The sequence below is a fragment of the Diceros bicornis genome, chromosome 36 (assembly GCF_020826845.1).
Source record: "Diceros bicornis minor isolate mBicDic1 chromosome 36, mDicBic1.mat.cur, whole genome shotgun sequence".
Lineage (NCBI taxonomy): Eukaryota > Metazoa > Chordata > Mammalia > Perissodactyla > Rhinocerotidae > Diceros > Diceros bicornis.
The window spans coordinates 23,686,755-23,709,129 of record NC_080775.1 but is presented as its reverse complement, the minus strand read 5'-3'; the positions used below and the strand labels follow the sequence as shown (position 1 = coordinate 23,709,129).

Sequence of the window (22,375 nt, the reverse complement as noted above, 5' to 3'; positions counted from 1 at the left end):
CCCAATCACATGGTAACTGTACCATCATAACAAGGCTCCCTTGGGCTATTCCTTTGTAGTCAACCCACCCCCCATGACCCCTAGCAACCATTAATCTGTTCTCCATTTCTATAATTTCATTTTAATAGTGTTTTATATAAATGGAATAGTACCTTCAGAGATTGGTGCTTTTTTTTCCCGCTCTGCGTAATGTACCTTCAGGTACCTCCAAGTTGTTGTGCATCAATAGTTTCTCCCTTTTTATTGCAGTAGTATTCCATGGCATGGATGTACCACATTTTGTTTAACCATTCACCCATTGAAGGATATTTAAGTAATTTCCAGCTTTCAGCATTTACAAACAAAGCTGCTGTGAATATTCATGTACAAGTTTCTGGGTGAAGATGAGTTTTCATTTTCCTGAGATAAATGCCAAAAAGTGCAATTGTTGGGTCATATGGTAAGTCCATTTTTAAAGAAGTTTTAAAAGAAACTGCATAACTATATTCCAGAGCAGCTGTACCATTTTACATTCCCACCAGCAATGTCTGAGTGACCCAGTTTCTCTGCATCCTTGCCAGCTTTTGGTGTTATCACTATTTGTTATTTTAGCCATTCTGACGTATGTAGTGATATCTCATTGTGGTTTAAATCTGCATTTTCCAAAAGGCTAATGATGAACCTATTTTCATGTGCTTATTTACTATCTATGCATATGTCTCTTCCTGTATTTGGTCCACTTTCTAATTGGATTGTTTGATTTTTTACTATTGAGTTTGGAGAGTTCTTTATATATTCTAGATACTAGTCCTTTGTCAGTTATGTGACTACAAGTATTTCTCTCCCAGACTGTAGCTTGTCTTCTCATCTTCTTAACAGGGTCTTTTTTGGATGAGGTCCATTTTATCAATTTTCCCTTTTAGGGACCCTGCTTTTGGTGTCATGTCTAAGAACTCTTCACAAAGCTCGAGGTCCTACATAATATCTAGTTTTTTCTGAAGGTTTTATAGTTTTACATTCTACATTTAAGTCCATGATCTATTTTGATTTAATTTTTGTATAAGGTGTGAGACTTAGGTTGAAGTTCTGGTTTTTTGCCTATGGATGTCCAATTGCTCCAGCATCGTTTGTTGAAATAGCTACCTTTCGTCCATTGAATTGCTTCCGCAATTCTGTCAAAAATCATTTGGGTATATTTGTATGGGTGTAACTCTGTGGCTTCTGTGCCGTTTCATTGATCTACAAGTCTATCCCTCTGCCAACACCACACAGTCTTGATTACTATAGTTCTATGGTGGGTCTTGAAATCAGGTATTGATTCCTCCCACTTTATTCTTGTCTCTCAAAATTGTTTTTGGCTATTTTGGCTCCTTTGTCTTTTTATATAAATTTTAGAAATAAACTTGTTTATGTTTATTAAAAACCTTGCTGTGATTTTAATAGTAATTGTTTTAAAACCTATAGATCAATTTGGGGAGAACTGACATCTTTCCTTTGTTGACTCTTCCAATCTATGAAAACAGTATGTCTCTTCAGTTATTAGGTCTTTGATTTCTTTCATCAGCATATTGTAATTTTCAGCATGTAGATCTTATACACGTTTTGTTAGAGTTATACCTAAGTAGTTCATTTTCTTTGGAGCAATTGTAAATAGTATTGTGTTTTTTAATATGGCTTCCATAGTTTGCTGTTAGTATATAGAAATGTGACTGATTTTGTGCCTTGATCTTGTATCAATCTTGCTGAACTCACTTATTACTTGTGTGAGGGTTATATTGGGTATATTCTTTGGCATTTTCTATGTAGATAATGTCATATGGAAACAGAGTTTTCTTTCTTCCTTTCCAAATGGCATGCCTTTTATTTTATTTTCTTGTCTATTGCACTGGCTGGAACTTCCAGAATTATGTTGAATAAGAGTGATGAGATTGGACATTCTTACCTTGTTCTCAATCTTAGAGGGAAAGCATTCAGTCTCTCACCATTAAGAACGATGTTGGCTGTAGGTTTTTTGAAGATGTTCTTTATGAGGTGAGGAAGTTCCCTTCTATTCCTAGTTTGCTGGGAGTGGGTTTTTTTAATCATGAATGTGTACTGGATTTTTTTCAAATGCTTTCAATGTGTCAGCTGATATGATCCTATGATTTTTCTTCTTCAGCCTGTTGATATGGTAGATTACACTGATCGAATTTCAAATATTGAACCAGCCTTACGTACCTGGAATAAATTACTTGGTAGTGATGTATTATTCATTTTATACATTGTTGGATTTGGTTTGTTAATATTTCATTGAGAATTTGTGTGTGAAATACATGTGCTATTAGTTCTTTCAGCAAGAGTATGAATGCTAAATACTCTTAAATCTTGTTTATTTGAAAATGTCTTCTTCTTGCTCTCACTTTTAAGTAATAATTTTGCTGGTTAAAGAAATATTGGTTGAAAGGGATTTTCTCCCCAGGGTTTTGAAGATATCATTCCATTGTTTTCTGACTTCTTGGCTTATAAAAGCATGTTCTTGTCAAGTTTTCTTTTCTTTATAGATAACCTGTCCTTTCTCTCCAGCTGCTTTTAAGATTTTCTTTTGATATTTGATGTTTTGAAGTTTCTCCACAGTGGGCCTCTGTGTGGATTTTAGTTTTAAATCTTACTCGGGATTTTGTGTTGTGTTTCAATCTTAAGGCTCAGGTCTGTCTTCAATTCTAGAAAAATTCTCATCTGTTATATCTTCTATTATTGTCTTTCTCTCATTATTTCTAGACTTTCTGGCATTCGCATAAGACATAGGTGGTCTTGGTGACTTTATCGTGTCTCTGAATTGCCCTTTCACTTCTCCTCAGATTGTGAGATTTCCTAAGATTTATATTCTGGTTGACTATTTCTCTCCTCAGTTGTATAACCTGCTCTAGAGGTGTCGGTGATATTGATGAGTTCTGTGTAAATTTATAGGCTTGCTACGGTTGTCACTGGTATTGTTCCCCAAATATTCTAGTTCTTCTCTAGGCACAGTGTTGGTTTGTGCTTCCTTGTCCCTTTTGAAGTCGAGCATGGCCTTATGACTTTTAACTGAAATATCACTGCGTGCAGAAGCTGTAAGAGCTGGAGCAGGACATCTCATGCTCTCTCTATTCAGCTTCAGTGAGGTGCTGAAATGGAGCCTCTATGAGCATGGGTTCCTGAGTGGCTCTGATAGGCAGATACTCCTGCCAACCTGCACTGGACATACAGTTTGAGCATGAAATAGACATTGGTTGTGATAAGTGCCACTGAGATTTGGAGGCTCTTTGTTACTGCAGCATTATCTAGCCTATGCTGACTGATATACCTGGGGATTCCCCCAAAATGCAGGTATTGAAGTTCAGGCTCCATCCTGTGCATGGTTCATGTCTAGAGCTTACGTTTCTCCCAAATAATTTTTACTTTCCCACCCATTGTCCAGGTCAGAAGGCAAACTTCTTTGCCGCTATCTTGGGCTGCAAATAAAGGTCTTCCCTGACCCCCATCCCATTTTATTAAATGACCAGATATTTGAACCTCTAGGCTATTTTTGCATGGGCCATTAGTCCATCTTTCTGTTCATTTTCCTGTTGCTATGTAAATATCAGAGTTCTGGCCAAAGGTCTGGGACCAATGCCCACTTCTGAAATATCCATGTTCACCATCGTTTCCACTTCTTCACTTCTGGAACCTGAAGATTTCCTTTCCTCTCTTTCAAACTTGGCCATGTATTAATTTTTTATTGTTGTTATTATATTTCATCCTTTCCATGTGTTTCCATGTGTTTGTAGTAAGGCAGGGACTGTTGGCAAGCTAAGCTCCTTCACCCTGCCAAATTGCTAGAAATCTCCCCAACATCATTCTTCTCTAGAGCATAATTTCTATATTTTCTGGACTCTTTCTGAAGCATTATCCACATTCAGCTCAACACCAGCTCCCTCCTTGCTGGGATGCCTGGGTTATAGGCTTAGAGCTGATGAACAGAGGAGCTGAAAGATATGGATCCAGAAGAACAATGGAACATGAAGGGGGTGTTAGAATTTAGAGATGATGTCTAACAGTCAAATAGAGAGGGGACTTAACAGGGAAATAGAGAGAGGACGTCATGGATGGGGCTAGCTGCCTACAGGGGAATTCCAGAAACAATATAGCCTAAAATGTAATTTAAAGGCAAGTGACTGAGAAAAGTAAAGACTATGGGAATTCAGCCAGCCTAAAACGTAATTACTGTAAAATAACTTATAAACTTAGCAACGTGAAATATAACGTGAATGGGCAATCAATGATGGGGCATTTATTTTGAATTGGGGAAAGTTGAGACGATCTGTTTGAATCAACTTCGCGGGTAAACAGAGTAAGTTAGAAGCGAAGAAATCTCAAATGGGCAATGTTTTGATTTTAACTGTTTTTATATAAACATTTCTAAGTGAAATTCATAATGTCCTATCTTAGGAAACAAAATGTAATTGAAAATTGTATTTATAACTCAGGTCATCATTATGAACAGCAGTTAACTGATGGAGTAATGACTACATACCAGGCACAGTATTAAGAACATTATATGATCTCAACTGTTCTTTACAACTGTTCTCAAAGTAGGTATTTAAGGAAGGGGCTCAAAGATTGGGTAACTCACCTAAAGTCATACGCCAGGTAAGTAATGGAGTCCAGATGAGGTGCCCTAATCACCACATGGGCTGCTTCTGTGACACCCACTGTCTGTTTTTTTCCATTTTTTGAGGGGGAGGGAGTACTGCAGCTACAGGCATGAATGGCACGGACAGGGTTGAAAACCGTACGAGAAGTTCAGCACTGTGACTCCTGTCCAGCTTCTGGAGGAGCTGGAGTGTTCGGTATATGGTAGCTATTATTCTGGTTACTGCCCTCATAAAAGATCTGTCCCTTTTTCAAACCATCCAACTTCTATTTATCCCTCCAAGTCCAACTCAAATGCTACTTTCAATTAAAAACTTTCCAAGCTATCAAAATTGGAATTTCTTTCTTTCTCTTTTCAGTACAATGTAGAGCTAAGCATGCGGGCTCCGGAGACAGACTGCTGGTGTTCAGGTCCTGGCTCTGTGTGTTACATACTGACAGGCATAGACTAAGTGTTTAGCAAACGCTGGCCGCTATGATGACATGTGCATTCATGCTTTCTTGTATATATGCCTCCTCCATCAGAACACAAACTCCTGCATGGCAGGGACCCATCTCGCTCTAATTTCAAAACACCTACAGAGTTCAAATTCTGCACACTGCCTCCACTGCTAACACCTTCATCTCCCTAGATTATTGCAAGACCCCTGACTGGTCTCCCAACTTCTCCCCAAGCCCGCTTTAGCCGAGCGCAGCAGCCAGAGTACAGTCTTTAAAAATGAAGTGGCACCACTGCTCGTAACTCTGCAATACAGCTATTCCCTTTCCGAGGTGGCCAGCATAGCCCAAGTCCTCGCTGTTGGGAAAGCCCTACATTGTTCGCCCCTGTTGCCCCTTCAACCTCACTCCCTATTCCTCTGTCACTGGGTGACTCCAACCACAGAGCTCTCCTTGCTGTTCCCTGAATGTTCCAGGCGTGCTCTTGCTTAGAGCCCTGGCACTGGCTGTTCCCTCTGCCTGGAACTCTCCCTCCAGACACACCTGGCTTACAGCTTCACATGCCCCAGCTCATGGCTCAACTGTCACCTTCTCAGTGATGCTCTCTCTGTCCATCCTTCTTAAAATGACAGCTCTCCCACCTTCACCTCTGTACCCCTTCCTTGACTTTATTTTTCTCCATAGCACTTTATCAGCTATTACATATTTTATTTGTTTATCATCTGCCTCCCCCAACAGAATCGAAGCTCCAGAAGATGAGAGGGTTGTGACCTTTTTCTTGACTATACCCAAGAGTGCCTTAGGAGATACTCAGTACGTATTTGCTAAAAGAATGATTTTTCTCTCTTCCCACCTAATATAGCACCACGTACATCGTAGGTAGTTAATATGTATTTTATTAAATTGAACTGTTTTGCTCTTCAAAAGGCTCCTACATTACTTGACTCCTCTTGTGAAGGCAAATGGAAGCAGATGAAAGTACATAACTCTAGAATCATGCAAAACTGATCACTGAATCAAAGCATAAAGCATCCGTCCCAAGGGAACTTGCTTTCTTCCCCAGGAACTTGCTTTCTTCAGCTGCCCTGGCCTCATCCATTTGCCTCTGCCTTGTCAGCACCAGGAGCAATATCAACGTCTGGGTGCTAAGAGACCTTGGCTGGGGCCAGACTTCCCCTGGGGCAGACAAGGGTAGGACACTGTGGGGGGAATCCCTGAATTCAGGAAATTGGGACAGGTGTGCAGAGAGATGTAAAGTCAGATGAGAAGGTCAGCCACCTTTTCACTGTGGAGTCTACCTGCATTTCTAAGTGTGTCAAGCGGGGGAATGAGGGGGCAGATAAGGGTGGTTCACAGATCAAATAAGGATCAAAAATGGGAAAGAGCGAAGAGTAGAAAGCGAGGCAGACCTAGGTGAGCAGGACGGCTCCACAGCTCACTGCAGGAAGGATTCCCCCACTTCTGGTAAAGGCCCTGATAGTCACGTGCACTGGGATTAAATAGTCCAGTTTAAGGCCAGGCTCCAGGCCAGACATGTAAGGCCTCCATATTTTCCTGCCAAAGTACAATGACTACTTTCCACCCCCTATTGGAGACTGATTAAAATGCCCTCATGTGGTACCCCGCTGTCATGACATTAAATCTTTCCTAGGGCATAATATCCTAAATCAGTGACTCCCTGCCGAGCAGCAAGAGCATCACCTGAGAACTTGTTAGAGATGCAGATTCTGGGGTCCCATCCCAGATCTACGGAATCAGAAACTCAAGAAGGAGAGCCGGAAATCTGTGCTTTAACAAAGTCTCCGCTAAAAGTTTGAGAACCACCATTCTAAATGATAAGTATCATGAGAAAGAATGCAGCAGGTAAATCGATAGAGACTGCAGGGTGGGCGCTGTTTCACTCAGCGGAGAGCTCTCTGATGAGCGCCATTGAACAGAGGTCTGCATGAAGTAAGGAGGGGTCCATGCAGATACAGGGGGACCGGGACCAGGGGGTTGAATGCAGGCGGAGAGAGCAGCGTGGGCTTAGTTCCTGAGGTGGGAGACTGCTGGAACAGCCGAGAGGCCAGCATGACTGGTGTACGCACAGCTTCATCTGTGTAGTCTTTGATTTATGTACATTTTAAAGTCCTTACATGGTTACCATGTGTCTTTCGTTATACTGAACATTCCTTAAATACAAGAACCAGATTTCATATATTTTTTGAATAACACACCATGGCATCTTCAACAGTGCCAGCAACTGAATAGATTCCTAATACACGCATAACATGAATAGAGAAAAAAACTGAGAAGTGGGCAAAATTTATGGAGGGAAAAAAAATGAAGGATTTATTTTTACCACGTTGAGCTTTATATTACTGGGAGACATTTAGCCAGAGATGTCTGAAAGCCAATTAACACCTTGGAAAAATTCTAAAAGTGAAAAGTTGGTGGGAATATCATTTTTAATGACATGACCAAACTTTCAAGAACTCAAACTCAGCATGATGAAAGTAGGAGCTTTTCTTGATGGGATACAGTTAGATGCCAAACAACTTTCATTTGCTAAATTTGAAGATGGGCTTGGGAGATGCCAAACAAAAGAGTAGTGATGGAAGCTAGATATGGACCAGGGGTTTTAAAATTTCCTCTTGCAATGCTAAGAAACCAAGTCAATGCACTGTGCGAAGGCTGAAGAGGCTAGCATAAAACCAAATTAAAATAAACAGAAAACTTGATGAATCTAATTTTACTGCCTTGAAGAAACACTTTAAGTTTGTGACAACTGCCATCAGCCTAACTGTCCCCTCAAATAAGAAAGGAAGTAGGAAGGAGAAGTGTCCTGAGCCCCTGTATTAGTCTACTAGGGCCGCCATAACAAAGTTCCACAGACTGGGGGGCTTAAACAACAGAAATTTATTGTCTCATAGTTCTGGAAGCTAGAAGTCTGAGATCAAGGTGTCAGCAGGGTTGGTTCCGTCTGAGGCCTTGCTCCTTGGCTTGTAGATGGCCATGTTCTCCCTGTGTCTTCAGATGGTCTTCCCTCTGTACCTCTCAGTGTCCAAATTTCCTCTTCTTATAAGGACACCAGTCATATTGGATTAGGGCCCTCCCTAATGACCTCATTTTAACTTAATTACCTCTTTAAATTAAGGCTCTATCTCCAAATACAGTCACATTCTGAGGTACTGGGGGTTAGGACTTCAACTTACGAATTTAGGGGGACACAATTCAACCAATAACAGCCCCTAAGAGAGTGGCTCAGACTGACAAGAACTGAGGTACCACCATCATGCTCAGAAGCAGCTTTTGGATAGAGAGTGAGTCGCCTGCTGGTCCAGACAGGACCTTGTCTCCAGACCCCAAGGCTGCTTAGCCATAGTCCCACATCACAGAGCTAACTGAGAAAGCTGGACGCGAAGTGCCCTGGACCCTTCACCAACTCCTGCACCTCACATGTCTACCCTCTAGCAATGCAGAATGTGTGCCTTCCTGTGTTGTTAGACTCCTCTCGAAATATAAAAAGCTGCCAAAAATCTCAGTTTCCAGATGTCAGCAGGCAGCCCTCTGGAGGCCACTGCCATGATGCGAGCACCAAGGATGGAGCTCTACTTGGGTGTATGACATAAAGCTGGCTTGCATCTTAATATTATTTTTAGTATTTCATAGAATATTCTTTAAAAGCTGGTGCAAAAAATGTGTGGGAACTCTTATAGAATTAGTTGAACCTAAAAGATTATATTTTATAATGTCAGCTTTTAAAGAACAAATTAACTAGGTAAGAAACTAAATGTGCAACGAATTTTGCATTTACCAAAAAAATAGCAAGGCGCAGTCAACAGATTTTAGGTAGAGTTTTCATGGCAAAGGAAAGCAAAAGAGACTGATAATGTAAATCTTTTCCCCCATAAGTAGTTCAGGCAACATTTCTTAATGTCTCATCTCTTGTTCTAACCAAACCGTAGCCGATTATATCAGAGTACATCATCTGAATCCAGATACCTCCAATCTCATTCTTGGAGAGAGTGTAGAGTAATAGCTGATATTATTAGAACATATTAAAAATTTGGAATTTTGTCCCCATGTGAAAGATTCCTTCTCTAACTTTCTTTGCCATCGAAGTTTTCAATAATGACCTGCTCCTCAAATTTTCCTCTCCATCTGAAGTTACCCACCCTGATGAGACAATTAATAGCCCAGGGCCAATCATTTGAAGGCCAGGTCAATTACCAAGACTATATCAACTCTCTCCATGTAACAGATTAGATGATCAGAAAACTAGAGTCCAAAAGACATGCCTTCTAACAACAGCTTCATACTGTGCCCTTGGACTTCGAACTGTTATATGAAAATCCTTTTCATAAAACAACTGTTAAATATAGCTGTCTATTACATAATATGGTGTCAACAATGTTAAGATATAGGAGTTCTTGGATTATAATGCTTTAAAACTTTTTTTCTAATAAGCTGGTATAAACCTCTTCTTAAATAATGAAATCCATTTGACTCATTACATTTCTCCTTTTATCTTCTTTTTTTTTTTTGTCTTGGCCGCAATTATAGCAATTATCCTTATCTTAATACTTTTGGCACGCACATTGTGCCCAATTGCTACTTGTATTAATTCTTATTCTAGAAGTTCTTATACAATTTTATTGTTTTTAAATAAGCCAAATTAAATCTATTTTGGATGTAGAGAGGTATAAATAACAGATAAAACTTGCCCTACTTTCTTCTATGTTGTCTTATGAAACTTAATGAAGAGTTCTTTTTTGAATAAGAGTATTTTTTACATCAGGAAAAAAAAGGCATCGACATTATCTGGGTGTCTGGGGTAGGATGGGGTATCACTGTTGTGACAGAGAGAGAGAAAGCAGTATTTCACGCTGGCTGCCTCGCAGGTTGATTCTCTGAAATGGCTTTGGAAATTTAAGTCAGCTTTCCAGTTACTTAACCCCATAGCTCCACCTGCAGTATTGAAAGGTTTTATGTGAACTTTACAAAAAGGTGGCCTGTAACCCAAGTTTGGCAACATCCAGGCTGTAAAGGAAGAAGGAGAAACAGCAGACCCCAAGGCTTCTCCAAGACTCCTTTGCCCACCAACAAGAGACCCTGTAAAATAATGGTCGCTCTGGGAGGGCTCCGACCCTTAGAATCAATCAAATCTCTATTCACCTCATTGATGCTTTTCCTACCCGCATCCTGTCTGCAGAGTAATCCTAGAGATATCAGTAAAGGGCATAGAACTCCTCAGGTACCATACTAACTAAACGAGTTCTTCAAAGTCTGAGAAATCTATTCTAGAGTTCAAAAACCCAGGAATTTTGACAGCAAGAGATTTCAAAAGACATGTAACTTTATTTTTTAAAGCAAGTACAAACAAATCATGAGTCCACACAATCTTTTACCAGAACGTTCTTTCTCATGGGTGAATTGAGAGGCAAGTGGGTAAGCTTGCATAAGTCCTCCCTTCTTTCGGGAAACCTTACAGATGGACATGCAAGCTCATAAAGGAAAATTAGGGGCGATTACTTGCATCACAAAGACTGTTTCACTGTGCCAAAGAAGTCCTTGAAAATATTCCTTTCAGTGGCTAATTCCCAGCCCTAAAGCCATTTTTCTTTTCTTAGTTTAAAGATTGATTCAGTTTACATAAACTACCTTTCAAGACATTCATTACACCAAGTGCAAGAAAACTGAGGCCGTCTTTTTGATTCACCCAATATCGCCAAATTAAAGTACTCAAGGATTCCTGTTGTACAGAGGAAATTCCTTCATAACTTCTTTCTTTCTTCCCCCATACCTCTGGTCTATTTAATTTTTCTACTATGTGTGTTAGCAGTTTAGCATAGCTCATTTTTCAAATGAAATCTTATATGAAACCGCAATATTTATAGCCGAGAAAATTCCACAGCACTCTAGAGTTCTGAGAAACACAGTTAGAAAACCACATCTCCAGTTCACTCTCAAGTCTCTAGAAGTCATCAGTCTGCACCTTCAGGTACTTGTCATATTTTCTGAACAGGTGGCACTACAATTTCTTTAAATACAGTAAATTAAACCCCTTGTATCAGTCAGGGTTCAGTTCAGAGAACTGAACCGACTCCAGCTAGTTCAAGCAAAAATGGTTCATTAAATGGCTTGCAGAATCACTGGGCTGAATTTTCACTGTGGAACTGGGACACCACAGAACCCATTTGACAAGGAGGAAGCTTCCTGCCACTCTGGCCAGCTGTGACTGCAAACCCATGCTGCCTTGAGCCGGAAGCCACTGGTAGGTACTGTTTGAGAGCCAGGCCACACCTGCGCCCTCAGAACTAGAAAAATGGATGCCTAACACCCTGACACTCTAAGCTCTCAAGCTAGTGACTATGCCCTGAGAGCCTGGCAAATGATGCTAAAGAAAACCCAAGAGCCTCCACAAATGCTTTGCTTCCTCCCACCTGGAACCCAGCGCATTTGACTTTCCAGAATGAGTCTGCTCTCCAGCCTCTGAAGTAAATGAAGGCACCCTAGGAGGAGGCTGAGTGGACAATGCCAGTCAGCCACCATATCCACCCACTCCATCCACTTGGTTTCCATGCTGGAGAAAATACTCTGATCTTTTCTTTGATAACACCCTAAAAAGCTCAGGAATGTGCCCCAAACTTACTGACCTGCTACGAAACTCTCCTCTGTAAATTTTTATATTACATTTTCATGGCTAGTAGCACTTAGGAAAACAAATTTCATAAATGTTTCACTTACTGTATAGAGCAATACTGCTTCTCATTCATCTGAAATTTATTTCTTTTTTCACTATTCAAGGAATAACTCTTCATGATCAAACAATCTAATGCGAGTCTTAGAGTCTTTGCCCCTAAATCTTCTTGGCTTTCTGCTTGGTGCAGGAAGGTTTTGTAACTGCAGGCCTTCCAAGACCAGTTCAACTGACCCCATTTCTTATCAACAGAGTGATTAGGAACTGTCTTTCAGAAAAACTGCAAAGGCACGTAGCCAGAGCATGAGTAAAAGAAAAAAGTCATGACCTGAAATGACCTCGGAACTAAAGATCCTCCTTCCCACGGAACCCAAGGACCAGGACACGAACAGAACTTGGAAGGCAGACTCTTACCAGAAGGGAGGGGTCCCTCATTCAGGAAGATCTAGTGTTAAAATGCCTTCCCCACCCTGTCATAAATACTTAAAATCTTACCATAAATGCTTGAAGCCCACCAATCAAAACCTGTCCCACCAGCGTTTCCACATGTCAGCCTGTTCTCCCTAACCTCTTAAATTTCACCCCAAATCCTGAATGGGGGAGACAGATCTGAGGGCACATGCCCCCTGTCTCCCTGCAGATCAATCTCACAGAGTAAAGCTGATTTCTCCCCCAAAGGTTGATGCCATAATTAATTGGCTTGTTTATGTGCATTGGGTAGAGAACCCTATTTTGTGCAGTAACAGTTTCTTCAATCCTTTGCCCTAACCTCCTACCCACTCTTGTGCATAGGGAAGATTCTAGCAAGCATGAACCTTCTTTTCCTTAAATCCCCCTCAGAGAATGACACCATCACTTTTACCACCTTGGAATAAAAGAACAGCCACATAGATACTTAATAATTCACATGCATTGGGACTTTCTCCCTCAATTAGTCTAAAATCCTCTTGAGCCATGTAAAATCATTCTTGTTTGTTGAGTCTGAGTGTTTAAGAGGCAATTTGTCACAGAAACAGCAACACCTCTGGCGGCTGGGCTGGCAAGGGAGGTCTCCTTTTTAAAGCTAACCATTCAGAATATGGTCAACAAAGGCATCTGGCTGCCTCAAGAAGGAAGTTGCTACCCCTGTTCTTGTTTTCACATGAGTTTTATTTTCAAATTCCTGAGGGCACACAGAAGGGTGGGAACATCTTGTGGCTACCCTTTCCCCAAGGCCGGCTGCAGAGCAGCCAGACACCAGCCCCTGCCCACGTTCGCATTCCAGACAGGCATTTACAAGACAGCGAGGATTAAAAGAAAACGACGACTCCGTCATGAAGACCCAGACCTAATATCAGCGGGGCAACTTTTCATGAAAATTATTTCTCAAACCAAACGCTACTGCAAAGCAGTTTTTACTTTATTTTGTAGACTTCCTTTCTCCTAATCTTCTCCATTTTCACTGAAGAGAGAGGGAAGGAGAAATGGCATAAATTTCACCGAGAATTTCACGTGGGCTCCAGATGGGTGGTGCGGGCAGGGAGCCCACCACTCCGTGGAGGTAAAGGTTCAGAGGTGGTAAATCATCGGAATGTGGTCATGTTATAAATCAGAGCCGCCGAGCAAATTCCTTTCTTTACCTTTCTGCTTTGTAAATCTCCAAGAATGGCTAGTTGGCCCTCGGCATCAGCAATGACTGGTGTGCTTTACTGTCACTTGGTCCTGCCTGCAGTCCCAGAATGCCTCTCCCAAATGAGAAGCTCACATCTTGCATGCAGGACAGCATCTGAGGGAGAATATTATACAGGCACCAGCGATGCCTATCCTCTCAGTCCTAAACAATGGCTTCCTGCTCTCCCTTCTCTCCCCTACATGTCTTCTAAAAGCCTCTGCGAAATGCACGCGCCCAGCCTCCCTGAGCTCCTCCCATCCCCCAAATACGCCGAAGTAATAGAAAAGAGGAATTAGTCAAGTGGAAAATGATTAAGCAGGGAGGTTTATCTCCAGGCACAGCCTGCCTGAAGGGAGGAGAAGTTTCATCCCCTCCAGGGAGCAGGAGTGCATGGGGGATTCTGTGCAGTCCGCGCCCCACCCTCAGGGCGCCCATGTCTCCCCCCAGCGCTGCGGGAACTGAGAAAGGTCTCGAGGGACACACTGCGCATGTGCAAAAGGGTAGCCTGGGAGCCGAGCTTTCCCAACCCGGCGTCATTCCGGGCTCTGCGGCTGGAGGCCACAAAGATGGTATGTGACATTCCTGGGGTGATACGCGGGGCAGCCACTGGAGTGAGGAGAGTGAGGCATTCTCCTCTGGTGTAAAATTTAAGGGGCCCCCCAAAACTCAGTAATCAAGATAAATAATATTTTAATGTGATAGTTTTAAAAATCAAAATAAATGCAAAAATCCATGAAGAACAAACTATGAAAATTTTACATAAACACAGGATCAGTAAGGTTTCGAGAGAGATCCTAAAATCTGTGAATTAAGATAAAGGGACAATGTACAGATCCCAAAAGACAGCCAGAGCTTCCAAATGGCACCAATAGTGGGTTTGCAGGAGGTCACAGCTCAGTCAACGATCTGCAGCCTCTGAGGCCTGGAGTCACAGCTGCGCTTCTGCGCCACCAAATGCTGCTCCTGGCCCCGGCTCTCTGGGGAGCCTGCGCTTCCCAGGAGCCTGTGTTTGCGTGTTAAATAAAGCCAGGCACACGGGGATTTTCCCGATCACAAGGCTGAGCAAGGCCTCTGGCAGCGAGATTGTGTTTAGATTCCCCTTGACTCACACTTTCCTGTTTATTTCCCATCCCGGCTCAACCGCATTACGCCGAGGCCAGGTGCGGCGGGGAGGACATTCCCAAATTGGCCACAAGGAGGCGGTCAAGGGCAGCGCTCAGTGCCAGCCTGATTTTCTGGAACCAGGGCTCCCCGCGCTTGGGCAAACTTCTCACTCCTTTCCTCTCCTCTCACTGTGTTCCATTGTTTCCATCTAGAAGTTGCGAAAAATCACAGGCCAAAAAGCCCCTCATGGAGCTGGAAGAATAAACACCTCGGATGCATTTTTAATCTGCTGTGAGTGACTTAGCGCTCGCCAGAACTTCACAGCAAAGTGTGCTGAGCGTATAACTGAGCGTTTTGCAGAAGCGCAGCCCCCCCTGAGAAAGCACCAGGCACCCTCAGCAATTCCTAGGTCAAGGCTGCCACCGGATCCCGCAGCCTCTCTGCCCGAGGCTTGCTTCCTGAACTCCGCCAGTATCTCTGTGCGCTGCCAACCGCGCTTGGCTGCAGGGGAAATTCCTGCCTGCCAGACAAAGGGTCCATTATCCACGAGGCTCAATGGTCTCCAGGTATGCGGGAAGGCGCAGAGGCATTTATTCTTATCTTCATTTTATTTTGCAAAGCACAGGCTATCTTTACAGAGACCTGAACCTCACTCATTTCCTGCAAAGCACAAAGGAGAAATTCCACTGCTTGGCTGGCTCCTGCACTCCTGCCTCAAGCCAGAGTGGGGTTAGGAGAGCACAGGGCTCCCTAATCCAGACGGAAAGCCCCAGCCTGCTGTGGCTAGTGTGGAAGCTGTCATCTTGACACTGCTCTGGCCCAGGATGCTGGGTGGGTGTACACACCCCTCTGTGTCCCTGTGCCTTCATTTGCAAGAGGGGCTAATAGGAACTGGAGGCCTAGACATCCCTCTTCTGCCATTTAATTAACTATGTGACCTTAAAAAAAAAAAGAAAAAAAAAGCAGATTTTCTGTGGCTCTTTCTTTTATTTGTAAAATGAGGGACCCTGGATAATTAACCTAAGATGAAGTGTACAAAATTTAATATTAAAAATTAATATTGATCATGCAAATAATAATAGGGTTTTTTAAGACAGCTAGGACAATGTCAGGACCCCATCTGCCCTCGTTGTCATCTGCAACTGAGGAAACAGAATCAGGATCCCTCCCCACATCTTTCTTCTCCAAGCAAGGCATTTGCTAGGTTTTACGTGGCAGAATTCAGCTGTCTTCTGCAGGGGCCAGACCATGAAGCTTTTTGTGGGTTGACCCTGTTCCTGTCCCCTCCTTCCCCTGACCTGAATTATCTGCAAACACAGGTACTGAGTTGGAAATTTGAGATGGGAGGTGAGGTGTATGAAGCACCAGCACAATTGGCAAAGAGGTCTAAATCCTCATGACCTGTACATTTTGTTAAAGGGCCAGGAAAAAAAAAGCAGAGCAAGATAGAAAGTGAATATCCAATATGAAAAAGCAAATGATAACTTGTAAGGCAGAAAGAATCCTCCTGCTTTTCTTAAAAGCTAACAAGGAAAAGCTATGCTAACAGGGGCCAAGCCCCTCCATCCTTTCGTGCAGTGGTGGGGCGAACAGCTCCATGTTTGTGGCTTTCATTAGCTGTTATGGGGGGGTTGGCCACATTGCCCCTCTTCTTCCAGCAGCCATTCATTTCCTCCCCAAGACTGCCAGACAGTGGCACGGGGCTGGTGCACACCCATGTCATAGGGCTCAAACCCCAGCTGTTCAGGCTTCTGGGATGGGGGAGGAGGTTCCCGAGAAACGAGGCTCATTCTGCAGTCTGTCCCTCGCTATTCCCTATCCCGGGAACAGAGGCAAGCACTACTAGCCTTTTGCTCGAGCGGCTCACCCCAGCCAGTTCTGAACATGCCAGCCCCAAAGGCAGCTTGGACCTGCTGCATCCTCAGCAGGCCAGTCCTCAATGCTTGATGTTAAATCACTGAAGTCTCCGAGTACTTGCGTTAATTACAAATCAAGACCGAATTAACATTTGGATGCAGCGGTATGTGTTCAGAACAACTATAAAAATACACACGTGCAATAATAAAGGGGCATCAGAAACCGCCTTCTGAAGCTTACCCAGAGATCGTTCTTTCGTCTGGTTGGTTGACCTCACCACCGGAAGGCTTGCTCGAGTCCGGCTGCCTCTGGAAAAGGGACTTGGAGCTTCTCCCTCAGACATGGCTTCCAAAGAATCAGCAGACGCCTCTGATAAATGCTCGATGGGGTCGCCCAAACTGGGAGGTTGGGGACTGTGAGACAGTTTGGGGCTTCTTGTCTGCAAAAGGCATTTGAAATAGAGTGGGAAAATAGACTGTTATTAATGATGCTAAAAATATTTTCAATGCCATCAAGGTCTGCCAATCTGGAAAAACAATATGGCAGGGGAGAAAGACCATCAGAAGGACTGGACATAGAGAACTCAAGACCCAATGGGTCAAACTATCAGTTGTGAAAGTTACTGAAAAAAACATATTGTCCTGAGTATTCCATTAAGAATTTCATCACTGGACATCTACTGCACAAAGGCCATTTCGAACAAGGAGTTGACGACAAGCCACATTATAGGAAATAAGAATGGCAAATCAATTCCTTGCGCCAAATTCTAACAGCTGTTACCACAGCAGATGGGACTGTGCACATCTACATATACCTAAACAGACAGTGCACTCACACCCGAGGACACTGAACACAACAGTTCTTTAAAGGCTTATATCAAGACTGTTTCCAAATTCAGTGAACTAAGCTTGTGAGGGAGATATCTATATCACACTCGAATTTTTCTTTTGAGGCAGAAATCTCATAGGTAAGATTATGTCTGGTTTGCTTATTACTTACCTTGCCAATCAGCAGAAATTATTGATAACAACTTATACACACACACACACACACACAACACACATGATTGAATTTGTCTCTTAGTTATCTATACAGTAATGGCAGGGGGTTGAATATGTAAATGCTCACATTCTATTAGTCAATACTATTCCGTGAACATAGACAACCGGTTGAGCACTGTGTGAGAGTCAGAAAAACAGACGTGGCCCAATGTCAAAGAGTTTCAGAACTAATTGGTGAAATTAGTGAAGGTCAACAAGAAATACAAGATGGTGTATAATTAAGTATAAGCTGTACGGTACACCCATTCATCCTTTCAACAGACATCTATTGAGCATCCGCTACGTTTTCGGAACTGTGCTAGGTACTGGGGACAGAATGATGCACAAAACAGACACGATCCTGCCCTCCTGGTGCTTACAGTCTAGTCAGGGGACAGACACTGAAGACAAAGTAAGAGTGCAATGAGAGTGTGTAACCCAGACTGGCGAGGGGGTGTATATGGGTGGAGAGCTGGAAAAGCATGCAAACTGTGATCTCGAGGAAGAGGGAAGCTGGAAAGTAGGAGCAAGCCAGAGGGTAGGGCTGAAGAGAGAGAAAGGCATTCCAGGTGGAGGGACAGCATGTGCAAAGTCCCCGAGGCAGAAAGAAGTGGCAAGCACTGGAGACTTGGTGGGCTGGAGTCGGGCAGAGACCAGATCACACACAGCCTCAGAGTCAAGGTGAGAATTCTGAACTTGGCTCTAAGGTACCAGAACACCACGGAGGTATTTTAGGCAGGGAAAGGAGGCAGGGGGCCAGGATCAGAAGCATTTTTTAGAAGATCGCTTGAGGTATTGTGTGGAGGTTGGAGATTATACATGTGGAAGGTCAAAGAAAGGGAGTCAGCGAAACTCGGGGGATTAGGCTTAATGAATGCATTATCTCAGCTTTCCCCCTCCCACTGCCCGCCCCCAACTTGCTTTACATGATTCCAAGCACCTTCCAAAAGGCACACTGAGCTGAATTAATCAGGCAGGTGAGTTTTCTCTTACTAAGATGCCAAAGGTGCTGACGGGCTGGTGGTGGGATCTAGGCAGTCCCCGGGAGCCACTTTTTTGGTTTGTTTACATTCCTTAATTTCTTTTAAGTCTTCCTAAGGATGCCAATACATTTTGAAGCACACAGGCACTTAACCTTCAAAGCAGGAGCAGCTTCAGGGGCGTACAACCTATGCAGTCCCACTCTTAAAAGGGTTCCGTGCTCTGTTGTGACTGCCTTGAAATTCTTAATGACTTTTGGAACAAGGTGCACGGAAAATTATATAGCCGGTCCTGCCTGGGCTTTGGCTACAGAGCTCTTTTCAGAGACGATGCCCCAGAGGTGCCTGATACTCTAGGGGAACCCTCAGAGGGTGGAGTCGTCAGCTTCTTTCCTCTCTTTCTTGCTAAAAGGACAAAGACACCCCTCTTGGCAGGAGCGCTACTGCACTATCCAGACACTGCACCTCGCTCCACCTCTCAGGACCTTTCCATAGGGAGAAAGAGGAATCAGGTCAGCACACAGCCTCCTGCACCCCCTCAAGTGCCAGACGTGGCTTTGGGGAAGGGCCAACCTGGGTATTGCACGGGAAACTCTCAGCTCAGATTACATGCCAATATCACAGCCAGAAAGGACACCCACTAACAGTTAACTTGTCTCTTCTGTAATTTTTCCGTGCAAGCCCCCAAAGTGGTTTATTCCTGGATTTATTTTTCATTAAGTCTGCTTCTGTTACAGAGATTGGGAATCTGGCTTTGGCACTCTTAAAGAGTATTATTTGACTAGAAAAATCAACCCTAAATCACTACCCAGCTCACCAAGATTTACATAAATTCCTATGGTCTTCAATGAAGTAGCTACCTGGTTACTATGCTCAGCAGAATATCAAGCTAAGACGTCCTCATCTTTGACTTAAAAGAAAAAAAGACACATTTAGTTTAGCAAAATAGCCAAGAGATAATATTCCTTGAAGTAACATGGCTACATTTACAACCTCTGCTGGTTTGGTTATCTTTGCAACCTACAGCAGACATAACACATTTCATGAGTTGTCATTTTCCATTGCAAAAGGCAATAATCCTTGAAGAAAATCAAAACCAAATTTCTATTTCTCATTCAGGGTCACTGTGGTGGTAGTAGGTATAAAAATAAAGATGTAAGGGCTCAATTCTTTTCTTTTTAACTTCCTGTAACAGCTACTCAGTTCCAAGTATAAACTCCTCTCATTTTTATGTCATTCACTTTCTCATTGCAAACCATCATCTCGTATTAGCAATCTCCTCACATGGTACCCTCCCCTCGGATGCCAGCTCACTGCTGAGACATCATTTAGTGCAGAGAACAGGCAATGGAAATTGCTGATACTAGTGTCAGATACCCTGTGATTTGATATACGAGAAAAAAAAAAGTCAAAAGGCATTTGGAACAGAGACTCGGTACTCAGCAGTGCGAGGCTTCATGGGTTAGAAGCTGTATAGGGTTCTTGAACTCATAACGCATTTAAGGTATATTTTGGGGCCAAGGATAATATACATGTAACAGTTGGATAAGAGGAGCTAAGAGGTGTGTCACCGTGACAGTGCAGTGTAGAAAGGGTTTGGGGGAATAACTGCTGACATTAAAAGGTGGGTCGGGGGAGGAGGTGGGGGAGGGGTGAGGAAGTGCTATGGGATGCCCTGAGCTAAGTCACTCACTCATGTTCTCCAGTCTTCGTGCACTCAGGGGCAAACAGGAGGAGAAGGTGGGACAGCTGCTGACCTCGAAAGGAGTTTCTCCCCGCCGTGTACACTCTGAGGCATGGGAGCCTGATGTCTTTCTCTGCGGTCTCATCTGACATTGAAAAGCAGTTGGGTACCAAGTTGTCCCTGTCTACAGGCAACCTCATGGCGGGATCATGCCTCCTGCAGTTCTCTCCAGTAATACTGAATACATGGAGAAGTTTCACTTTTATTATTTGACTTGACACTTAGCCATCTTTGAAAGAGTTCCTGCCCCTCAAACAATGTCCTGCTTCTCTGAGGAATTCCTCTCTGCGCACATGGATAAGCCCCTGAAGTCCAGTGTCCCATATCCAGGGTGAGCATACACTGCAGCTTCCCTGGGACAGTCCTGCTTTGCACCTGCTGTCATGGTGTAATTATCAGTAGTAACCCCCTTTCACTCTCAAACGTATACTGGTTTGAGCAATGAAGTGTATGGTCACCCACTCCCAGCCCAGCCACTCCCACATCTTGGCTGGACCAATCATATTCTTTCCCCTGGAAATGCAGATCTGGGATGGAGGAGTCAGTGTCTATTGAGAACTTGAACTGTGAGGTCATATGAAGCTGTGGCTGAAATAAGACAGGGAACGTGAAACAGACAGAGAAGAGTACAGAGAAAGGACGAAGCAGATCTGCATAGGAAAATGGAGACGATAGACCCCCAGGATCCCAATGGGAGAGCCCAAAAGATAGAGAGGAGCTATGTGTGCCCCTGGTGTCCCAGTTCCTGATTCCAGTACACTGTCAGGCCCTTTCGATTAATTCCTTCCAATTAATTCCATTTTTGTTCTTAAACTAGTTTGAGATGACTTTGTGCCTTGTAAGCAAACCATCACTGACAAAGAACAACTCTAACAGCTTCTCTGTCCGGGCTGCTATGAGGCTCACACGTTTATAACATTAGCAATAACTGTGGAGAAAACTAAACTCTCCAGAGCAATAGTTCCCATTATTTTGTATTTTACGGATTAAATTTTCTTTAAAAAAATTATAGAAGAGGGTATACTATAGGATTACTAAGATTTTATTTTGCAAAGTTTGGGTCAGCCAAAAATGCCCTTTTCTATTGAAAATATCACTCTCTATGGTATCATTATTACTATGAGAAAGGAAAGATATTTTAATGCCAAAAAAAGGGAGGCAGGATACTCACACAATTTCAGATTTGGCCTAATAAAAAAGTCTTTATGTTGGGAGTTATTGTTCTCCTTTTGGCTCAGGTGAAGCCTGCTCTCCGTCATGCATCGTCTACAGCGTGGCGTCTCCGCCCAAAGTTGCAGAGTGGAGAGGTGCCCCTATCTGGGGAAGATGCAAGAGCAGGGGATGGTGGAGATGCTCTCTGAGCCACCTGAGCAGGACTGAAGGGTTTATAAGGCTGGATTTCCCTCCATGCTTCATGGAGACCCATGACACCAACCAATCTCCCTCTGCTTCCGTCACAACCTTCTAGAGGTTTCTCCAAATCATCAGGCGACCCCAAACCTAAAGTCCAAATGGGAAGTCCTTTGGGGTCATACAGGAAAGGGTGGTCTGCGTAATCAGGCCACCTGAACCCCACTCGTCCTTTCCAGTCTTCTTCAAAGAGGGCTTTCTATCACCAAGAGATGCTGGGGTAACAGGCTTCTTGAAGATCTCCCTTCTGCTTCATCTGCAACACGTGCAGCCTGGCTGTCTAGGAAGATTCTCTTCCTAATGAAGAGGTGAGAGAAGAGAGAAAGGAACAGGCAAATCGAGGGCCTGCTGGACTGTGCTAGGTGATTGACATGTGGAAATTGCATTTAACCCTCACCGCACCTTCATCATACTGGTTCCCATTGAGAAAACAAATCATTTAAGCAACTTGCCCGAAATTCTAACGAGTGAAGGAACTGGGATCAGGTCTGCAGGATTCCAGGGCTGACACTCAGTTGTAAGGTCATTTAACCAGGAGTCTGGAGATGCTGGCCCTAATTCAGCTTCTGTCAAAAACTGGGCAACGTATAACCTAACTAAGTCACAGTTTTCTCATCTGTAAGGCCAGAGGTTGAACAACTATAGTTGGTAGTTCATCCTTTCAGGACTAAAGTTTTATAACTCTAAGATATACACAAAGAAGAAAACATCATGTCATCCAGAAAACTTTACTGAGATATCCTTCAAATTATTTACTCTATAGCACTTGCTCTATAGAAGTGTGTAGCTAGTTAGCATTAAGATCTAATTTTCTATATTTATGTCCTCAAGTGCATGCAA

The 22,375-nt window shown here is 43.2% G+C and overlaps 1 protein-coding gene across 8 annotated transcripts in view; it reads right to left on the bottom strand.

The window, feature by feature from the left end:
• Positions 1 to 22,375, bottom strand: part of KIAA1217 (KIAA1217 ortholog) — a 293,303-nt gene that overhangs the window by 123,659 nt on the left and 147,269 nt on the right. For all 8 annotated transcript variants that reach the window (XM_058532571.1, XM_058532570.1, XM_058532577.1 and 5 more), the window contains one exon: positions 16,602 to 16,800. In XM_058532571.1, the coding sequence (XP_058388554.1) occupies positions 16,602 to 16,800 (199 nt within the window). The remainder of the gene's footprint in view (positions 1 to 16,601; positions 16,801 to 22,375) is intronic.